At 40.1% G+C, this 10,470-nt stretch overlaps 1 protein-coding gene across 1 annotated transcript; it reads right to left on the reverse strand.

Annotated features, from left to right (window-relative positions):
- Positions 1-4,985: 4,985 nt before the first annotated feature.
- On the reverse strand, positions 4,986-9,993 carry LOC139324421 (vomeronasal type-2 receptor 26-like). Its single transcript, XM_070954135.1, has 4 exons — positions 9,574-9,993; positions 7,788-8,015; positions 6,566-6,692; positions 4,986-5,884 (listed from the first exon to the last, which is right to left on the reverse strand). The coding sequence occupies exons 1-4, from the start codon at positions 9,991-9,993 to the stop codon at positions 4,986-4,988; spliced, it is 1,674 nt and encodes a 557-aa protein (XP_070810236.1).
- Between the last annotated feature and the right edge of the window lie 477 nt (positions 9,994-10,470).

The raw sequence follows: 10,470 nt of genomic DNA on the forward strand, positions 1-10,470 counted from the left end.
GAATCATATTGTGGAATATGCGGATGACATGGCAGTGGTGGGTCTTATCTGGGATGACAATGAAAATGCTTATAGGGAAGGTGTTGTGGAGGTTAATAAATCAATAAACCGTGAACCTCTATCCCTATGAAACTCTACTTAAACAAATGAGCCTCTGAAGCAGCCTATAGCAAATGTTTTTATTTACACAATAAAAACATAATAATATATATACAATTAATAAGCATCACTGTTACTATTATAAATTATACTGTCAGTTATATCTATTCTCTATAAGCTATGCTATCTATGAATATTCTTCCTCAGAAGAAATACCACAATATACCACAGAACTGCTCTTCTGATGGACTTTCAAACTGCTCACAGTTATCTAACTGAAGATCCTATAAGACAATACAATACTAGACAGAAGAGCAGACTGAACACCAAACTGAAGAGCAAGGGTTTCTGTTAAGAATCACCTTTTTCACTGTTAACTGTGACAGTTAGGGGAGGGCCCGGGAGATTCAAACACACTAGCTGCCCTCTGATTGGCCCATGCATCTGTACATTCCAAAAGCCATCAATAGGCACAGCTATAGAGAAATAATTTTTCTCTAACAGAAGGGGTGAAGGTTCTGGTGGATTGGTACAATAAAGGTAACCTGGTTCTAAATGTTAATAAAATAAAGGAGATCATTGTCGATTTTAGAAAGAGCCAGCATAGTCATACTCCACTCAGGATCAAGGCTGCAGCTGTAGAGGTGGTCAACAGTATTAAGTATGGGGTGCAGATAACTAACAATTTGAATTGGTCTCTCCACACATCATCCTTAGTGAAGTGTGCAAATTAGCATCTGCATTTCCTGAATAAGATGAGGAGAGCACATCTTTCTCCTTCTGTCCTGGTCACTTTCCACAGAGACACAATTGAGAGGGTTTTAACAAACTGCATCACTGTTTGGTTTGGTGGCAGCAGTGCCTCAGATAGAAAGTCCATACAGAGAGTGATAAGGACAGCGGAGAAGATTATAGGAAGCTCGCTTCCTGTTATTCAGGATATTGCTTATAAGCACTATGTGCTTAGAGCTCAAAGCATTGTTAGAGACCCCCACACACCCACTTCACCATCTGTTTCTGTTGCTCCCCTCTGGGAGGAGGTTTTGAAATATTTCTAGCAGGACTACCAGAATCTGTAACTGCTTTGTTCTCTATGCCATCTGTCTGGTAAACTTACAAGATTCGTTTTTCTCACCATGTATATGTATACATCTGAACTAGACTGTGTTGTTTCTCTGGGTCATATAATATATGTGGGTATATGTATAATTTTCTATGTATGTATGTATGTATGTACGTATGTATGTATGTATTCATTTTGTCATGTTTATGTAGTGTATATTGGAGATGGTGATCCTTTGAGAGCTGTATGCAACAAATTTTCATTTTACTGTATGCCAGTTAGTGTACATTCAAAGTGACAATAAAGTTATTCTAAGTCACATGGCAGAGGAAAAGAAAAGCTTATGATGGCATTGTTCATTTCTCTGAACCTAACACCCATTAGATCCTGCTGTGTGAGAATATGTCTACTATTTATAAGGCTGATAGGAATAATGATCCTAATAAAACACAAACACTTACAGGTGATCTTCAGACTCTTGAAAAGTGGGGTGTGTTGTGAAAGTTATAGGACTAGCAATGAAGAAGCTCTGAGAAATAATTCCTGCAATGATGAGGTCTCCAGCCTGATAATTCTGTTGAGGAAGCTGGAAAAGTCCATCCAAAATGCAGTTACTTCTGGCAGCAACATTGCCCACCCTAAGGGGAAGCACTGCTAATAAAGTGGCTACAAATAGGATAGCCTGGTATGAAGGTTTTGCTTTGAGACACAAATCAAGTAGGTCTTCCATTGTTACTCAGAACACCTTCCCCAACCATCACGTCTTGATTTTAGAAGTCGTTCACTTAGTTTCTTGAAGCTAAGACTTCAAACTAACTTCAAAGCAGTGATCAAATCCGTGAACATATTCTTCCTCTTCCAATTCTTAAGAGTGTAGGAGTTATAAATAGGATATTACAAATGAAAACTTAGAAAAATAAAGTTGGAAGGAACCTCAGAGGTCTTCTAGTCCAATCCCCTGCTCAAGCAGGAGACCCTATACCACTTCAGACAAATAGTTGCCCAGTCTTTTTGAAAGCCTCCAGTGATGGAGCACTCTCAACTTCTGAAGCAAGCTGTTCCATTGGTTGATTGCTCTCACCATTAGGAAATTTCTTCTTAGTTCTAGCTTGCTTCTCTCTTTGGTTAGTTTCCAACCATTGCTTCTTGTCTTGCCTTTTGATGCTTTGGAAAGTCATTTTTTTTTTCTTTTCAGCAACTGCAATACTCCATGGCTGTGATGCGGTGAGGTGGGAAGGGAGAATGAGATCACTAGTCCTCTGTTAGGTAAATAATTGCAGAGGATATACTTATCCATGGAGAATTATAGTGTGCTATAATTTTACTGAAGAGAAAAGTACAAATAAATGATATTGTTGCATTTGTCAAGTCTGGGGCATAGTAGACCTAGAATAAATCCAAATGTAAAGGTCACATAACATGGAGTAAACAGTACTTCCTTCCTTCCTTCCTTCCTTCCATCCATCCATCCATCCTTCCTTTACAGATCAGGAAACCTCAACTCATAAACATACAGCATTAATAACTTTTTAATTAACAAGTTTGAAATTTTAGAGAGATTATGTGTGTGAGAGAGACAGAGAGAGAATGTGCATGGAAGATCCACTTTAAATTCTACACTGAAGTTGTGTCCATTTGTCAGTCTGTACCAGGGGTGTCAAACTCAAGGCCCATGGGGTGCTTAAATCCAGCCTATGGGGCCAACCTGGAAATATCAAACGACTGGCCCGCAGTGCCTCTGCCACGGGATGCGTGAGGCACCCATGTGACCCGTTTTTGGCCTCCTGCAGCACTCTGCTGGCCAAAAAGGGGCCACATGGAAGCCTCACGGGCCATTGCATGGCCTGTTTTTTTGCCAGCAGAGTGCTGCTGAAGGCCACGGGGGCTGAAAACAGGCCAGACAGGGGCCTCCTGGGGCTCTGCGTGGCCCATTTTTGGCTGGCAGAGTGTTGCTGGAGGCCAGGGAGGGCAAAACTTTTGGCCGGTAAAGTGCTGCAGGAAGCCGTTCAGATCGGAAATGGGGCAGACTGTTCCCCATTTTGGGTGGCAGGGTGCTGCAGGAGGCAACCATCCCATTCCCCCCCCCGCTCCCCAGCCCCCTCACTGGCCCACAGAGGAGAACTACAATGTTGATCTGGCCCTTGAAGAAATCCAGTTTGACACCCCTGGTCTATACATTTCCAGATTTATTGCTTGTTGTGAGCTTTCCTCTCTTCAAACAGCTCATTTATGTATATGAAAATGCCAATAGCACTCAAAGTTAGCAATATCACTTAGACTTACATACGGTTATATCTCTGCTTTACGGCAGAGGTGGGCAACTATGGCCCTTTTATGACTTGTGGACTTCAATTCCCAGAATTCCTGAGCTAACATGGCTGGCTCAGGAATTCTGGGAGTTTCCCTTCTCATCCAAGAAGCTTCTTCAGTTTTGAAAACTGAAGAAGGTTCTTGGATGAGAAGTAAAATTTCTTCAAGGAAAAACAAAGAAAGTCCAGTTGCATTTTGAAAAAAAAAAATGCCTTTGAAAAAACCATGACCCAAACGACTGAAAGTATCCACAGACATTAAAGCACATAGTTAATCTTCTTTTGTAGAGTAGTATATACGTAGTATATGGGACACAGTGGCTCAGTGGCTAAGACACTGAGCTTGTCAATTGAAAGCGGTTTGAATCCCTAGTGCCACGTAATGGAATGAGCTCTTATTACTTGTCCCAGCTTCTGCCAACCTAGCAGTTCGAAAGCACATAAAAAATGCAAGTAGAAAAATAGGAACCACCTTTGGTGGGAAGGTAACAGTGATCCGTGTGCCTTTGGTGTTTAGTCATGTTGGCCACATGACCATGGAGACGTCTTTGGAGAGAGCTGGCTCTTTGTCTTTGAATCGGAGATGAGCACCATGCCCTAGAGTCAGGAACGACTAGCGCATATGTGCAAGGGGAACTTTTACCTTTATCAGGTATGTGTCAGGGTTCCAAGTAACAGACCCAACGAACTCAAAACTGAGGCCTGGAGTTTATTCAAAGTAAGAATTTATTAGGAATGCCATACTGGCACAGCTGGTGAAAACCTGACTCTGAAGGATCCGAGGTATTCCCCACACAAATCAAAACCCAAAGTTCTTGCCCCCAGATCACATGTTCATCACATGGTCCAATCAGGTCACAGTCCTCCTCTTGCTGTCTTTGGTCCACACCTTCCAAATACCTGGTGGGGATGTCCTTGGCTCCCATGGGAAGGAATGTTATTTTGGCTACAACTCACCCCCCCCCCCAGTTATCTGTATCTCCCAGTTCATGTTCCCACAGCTGCAACCGGCCTTGCTATGGCAGCCCTGAAGATTTCCAAAATGGTTTCAGGGCTGACAGTATGTTTACAACATGATAAGTGACCAAAAGAACAGAAAAGGCAGATTAAAATTAATCTTTGGTATCAATTTCTGTCTTTCAGAACATGGTTAATCTTCCTCTGGAGTGTAGTAGTATAAAGAGAGAAAAATCTTCCTCAGATATGTCTGTGATATGATAAGTGACCAAAAGAACAGAATAGGCAGATTAAATTTAAAATTATTTCTATCTTTCAGATGCAAAATATCCTTGATCAAATATGCTATAGTCAATATATTAGAACAATAAGTAAATAAGTAGCAGAATTAGTTGCATAAATCACATAAAATATGCTTTCACTTAAGGCAAAGGATATCTCTAGATTGCAAGAATTTCCATAAGACTGATATATTTTCATAAACTTTATTTTCAAATTTAAATATCTTGCTTATCACATGGCGTTCTCAGCAATGCTGAGTAGAAAACTTGAAATTATTATTTCCTCTTCACTAGCTGTTCTCTTTTATTTAGTTCAGGATGTAAAAGAATAATGTAACATTTGGGTAAAAAAAGGCAAACCAATAACCCTGCGCTGGAGCCAAATATGGAGAAGATTTCCACAGCCACCATGTGTTTGCCCTTGGTGCTCAGATAGGCTGGGAAAAATGACAACCACACACTGCAGAAGATCAGCATGCTGAAGGTGATGAACTTGGCTTCATTAAAGGTGTCAGGCAGGTTCCTAGCTAGGTAGGCAACCAAGAAGCTGACTAGGGCAAGAATATTCATGAAGCCCAAAACACAGTAAAACATGTAGGTCGACCCTTCATTACATTGCAGTATAATTTCTTTATGCAGGGAATACATGTCAAAATTGGGAAATGGGGCAGAGACTGCCAGCCAAATGGCACAAAGAGAAGCTTGAAGAAAGGAGCAAGAAAAGACAATCGAAGTAGCCAATCTGTTTCCTACCCATTTCCTTATTCCAGATCCTGGTTTGGTGGCCATGAAAGCAAGAACTACAATGATAGTCTTGGCCAGCACGCAAGAAATTGATACTGAAAATATGAAGCTAAAAGCAATTTGTCGAAGGAGGCATGTCAGTACAGTAGGCTGACCAATGAAAAGGAAAGCAGAAAGGAAGGAGAAGAGAAGAGAGGTGAGGAGAACGTAAGAGAGACTCTGGTTGTTGGCTTTGACAATAGGTGTATCGTTGTGCTTAATGAAGATAGCAAGCACAAATACTGTCATGAAAGCAAAGGAGAATGCAAACACCACAGACACAATACCTAAATGGTCTTGGTAAGACAAGAAGGTGATCTCTTTGACAATGCATGCATTTTGATGGAAATTTGCATATTGCTCTCCTGGACATAGGACACAGTCATCTGCATCTGAAAAAGAAGATATTACATTGTTTATATGTCATGCCTCCAGCATATTATTTCAGTATTTTTATTCCTGTTGTTCTTTAACATGTCTTGAGCTCCATCTAGTATTCAAAAACAAATATTTCATTGTTTGGAAATTGGTTTGATAGTGTTTGACCCTACAGAGTATCCTTACATCCTGAAAAGCCACATTCCATTTTGTAACGTTCTGCGGTAACAGAAGCATGTAGAAGAATCTGACTTAATCTGTGACACATATTTTTCTGAAGACAAAATCTATATCCCACATATAGCATTGCTGTTTGACCTCATCCTGTTTTTAAATAAAGCATCAACATCTTCATACATGATCTGGTTGGATATGGTTTAGCTGCATGCTGAACTACAGACAGGGTAACGTGTAGTGGGAACAGAATGGTATAATTAAAAGAAAAATTGTGGTCTGAGATTTTGTTTATTTGAATGGATAGAAAAAAGGATTACATACATCTTCTGCACCCCCAACTCTGATCACTAGTAAGCAGAATTAGCACTTCAGTGCCATTATATTCTGAGGTGTGAAAATCTTAACTTTCAAATGAAATGGGAGGTGAGGCAAAGAATCTTGGATAACAGAGGCAGAAATCAACCAATCAACATATTACTTCTTATTCAATGTACAAATATAATTAATGTATATCTTACCCTGTTGTGCTGAAATCTTCCCTTCTGCACATGGAAGGCAGTCATAGCAACAGAACAGCTTCCCTTCTTTCATGGTTTTTCTATGACCTGAAAGACAATGATCATTGCACACAGAAAGGGGCTGAACCTAAAAGGAGAACAGAGAAAAGAGGAATAGCAATAGCACTTAGGCTTATATACCGCTTCACAGTGCTTTACAGCCCTCTCTAAGCAGTTTACAGAGTCAGCATATTGCCCCCAATAATTTGGCTCCTCATTTTACTGACCTTGGAAAGATGGAAGACTGAGTCAACCTTGATCCAGAGAGAATCAAACTATGGCAGTCAGCAGAAGTAGCCTGCAGTACTGCATTCTAACCACTGCGCCACCATGGCTCAGCGTGTTAAATTAAGTGTTGTTAAAGTGGGGGCTATAGAGGAGACAAATTAATTAATTAATTAATTCTTGTGTACCCTTGTTAGAGATCTTTCTCCTACATCCGCTGTTCAATGAAGGAGCTTTTAAATCATTGATGCATATAAAACATGCAAGAAAACAGCAATCTATCTTCAAAAAGCCAATGAAGTCATCATAAAAAACCACTGGAAAGTCAACCGATTGAAATTGGCACAGAATATGTTGTGCTGTTCTTTACTTGGTTTATTTTGCCTAAAGAGAAACTGTTTGGGGAGAGGACTAATCATATACCTTCAAACTCCAAAATAAATGTGTTGACTTGGGTTTATCCAAGTACTGTTGATAAGAATATTAGTTTTTTCTCATACTGGATGAAAATGTTCTTTGTTCTTTGTTTTTCTTTATTCTGTTCTTTCCAAAAATTCGTTTGACTAAAAGGATTCATTTGACTAAATTGATCCAGTCTGAATGGATTTCTATTGAAGCATCCGTGAGTTGGAGACATATGCATGTACTATGCAGAGCATAAAATAATAACAAAACCTGACAACGTATAGTTTTATGATAATGTAAAATCTGGAGGAATGGGAATTCCATTAGAATAAATTTACTGATTTCTTTAGCAACTTATTTTATGGTATCAACCTGCAAATATATTTATTTATATTATGCACATATGACCAAAACAGCAGCGGTATTGCATTATTGTACAAATCTGCAGGAAAGATGGTAATTATAGAAAACAGTCAATTTGTAGCAAACAAAAGAAAGACTTGGTTTACTTATTTGACATAGTTTACTTTGCAAACAGGTTCATCCAGACTACCTGATTAAAACTGGTGGGCCAAACAATGGCCTTCTCCTGAATGGTGAATTTCATTTCTTCAGACGTATGTACATCTAAACTTCCAACTTTGACTCTAAGGAGGGACTGGTTTGGCAAGGTGATCCAGTTGATTATGTCAAATCCTGACACCAATTGGCCACTTTCATCAAAGGAAATAGGCTCCCCAGCATTATTGTTAAATGAGACAGTCCTCAGAAAATGATACAACTCAATGAGAAAAAGAGAGAAATGTTTTATAAAAATGATTAGACAAAGAGCTACAAGGACTTTTGGAAAAAAAAGAGACCCTCAATTCACTCCTAATTAATTATTGCTTTGTATCAGAGTTTTCCTTTAAGAATAGGAAATCCAGTGTCCTGGACATGACTGAGAGCATCTGGGAATACATCAGTAAGATGGCACCCAAAGATGAGCTGCTGAGATAATGCCTGAAGCAGCACGAGACATGACAGGAAATCAATCAGAGCAAGTGCCATGGCAATAGAAGACCCTCCAAGGGATGTGCTCTCAACAGATATCTGAGATGTTAAACATTGGGAAATCCTATTAGTAGCTGGAAAGGGCTGGACCAAAGGCTCTGATCATAGCAGCACAAGGACAGGCACCAGAACTATAGAAGCAGGGATCTATCACACTAAACAGGATCCAAGGTACAAACTACACAGACAGACCTTTGAGAAGGTCCAATACATAATAGTAGTAGGAATACAGGCAGGAACAGCATGCACTGAATGGCAAAACCAAGTAGCTGGCATTGTATACAAGAACATCTGCATAGAATAAGGGCTAGTTTAGATGGAAGATCCCACAGAAAGATCCCACCGCCCTGAGTCCCTCGGGAGAAGGTGTGGTATATAAATTTGAAATAAAATAAAATAAAAAAAAGAAAGTCATGGAGAATGAAAAAGTTAAGATTTTATGGGACTTCCAGATTCAGACAGATGGGCTGGTAGTAGCCAATGAAATAGGTATCAAGATACTAGACAAGAACAGAAGACAGTGGTGGTGATAGACATAGTGATACCAAGTGACATCAGAAAGAAGGACTATGAGTAGCTGGAAATGTACAAGGGTGTGAAAAAATAACTGTGGAATATGTGGAAACAAAAGGCCAAAATGAATCTTAAACTGAGAAAATGGCTCCAAAAAATTCTAGGAATTACATCAGAGTTCTCTAGCCCAAAGAGTGAAGTGCCAGAAACAGCTGAGATGCTGCACAACTCAACAAACTCCTAGGACTCTAGAAAGGAGATGACAGGACACACACCACCAATAAGGATGAGAATAGAACGTACATTATACATGCATGCATTATATACGCATGCATATATCAGTCAGGAAATTCAGACGGTTCTATCCAGATCGCGCGATCCAGTAGCGCCGGCGGTGGGAGGTTCCGCCCACCCGCCCGGATGTCATCACGGCCCATTTTTGTCCTTCTACACATGCACAAAAAGCTCTGCACATGCGTGGAGGAGGCGCACATGCGCACATTTGCAAACCAATAGCAAAGGTAAGTGACTACTACCCCTGATGTACATATACATATACCCCAGGGGTGGGTTCTACTTACCTTTACTACCGGTTCACAATGGGACCACGGGCGTGCATGCACAGAAACTTCCTGATGATGTCCAGGTCAGTGGGCGAAGCTTCCCGTCGGTTTTACTACTGGTTCCCGCGTCTGAACGTGGGGGGGGCAACCCACCACTGATATACACATACATGTACATACATACATACATACATATGATGCAAATGATACCTGCCATGATCCTTGGTGGAGAAGATTCAGTTGACTTTTATCTGGCAAAACTGTATGCTTGCTTTCGAATGAATATAGAGCATGCAAGGCATGTACCACAGCATAGACTGCATTGTAGATGGTGTAACTTTGGCTATTCATGTTCATTTCAAAAATCGAAGAAGGGAGAGTTTCTAACTTCTCCTCCCCCGTGCATATACCATCAAAATTCTTTTCTCCACTGGAGTTGGGGAACGCACATTGAAATGCATCTTCCCAAAATTTTTTGAAAAAGTCATCTTCTGGATTGGTGGCCGGATTTCTTTCCCTAACAAAATCCTGAAATCCTACCAAGTCACTTAAGTGAACCATAATGGATATAGCACCATGAATGAAGTGTAGAGGCCAGTTCTTTTGAATAGAAGTGGAAGCGAAAACCATCTGGGCTGTCGTGATCCAGATTTTATCTTTTTTTGATTTAACATGATAAGAGAACAACAATCTCATAATCATAAATTCACCTTGGACAATTACAGCAGATGCCATGGTTGCCATGACAATGTTGTATGCTTTAGTTCCCTCCTCCCACATTTCAGCTAACTGATTATTGTATGTCTTCTTGGGGAAACTTTCAATGAAGTCAAAGCAGATGCCGCTCTGGGCAAACATTGAAACCACAGTTGCTATAAACCTATCTCCATCATCAAGGTTCAGAAAAATCATCCCCACCCATGTCCACCCAAAATGTAGCAATAATTGGAGAATTCCCTTGTATTGAAGCATATTGTTAGGGAACATCCAGTGAAAAACATCTCCATGGTTATTTGTAGGTGCAGAACCATAGATGAGCTATAGAAACAAAAACAATTGAAAGGTGTTGCTGCAATAAGCATACAAAATTCAATGATAGAATTTCTG

Source organism: Pituophis catenifer, unplaced genomic scaffold, assembly GCF_029215685.1.
Source record: "Pituophis catenifer annectens isolate HBS135680 unplaced genomic scaffold, rPitCat1.0.hap2 SCAF_15, whole genome shotgun sequence".
Taxonomy (NCBI): Eukaryota; Metazoa; Chordata; class Lepidosauria; order Squamata; family Colubridae; genus Pituophis; species Pituophis catenifer.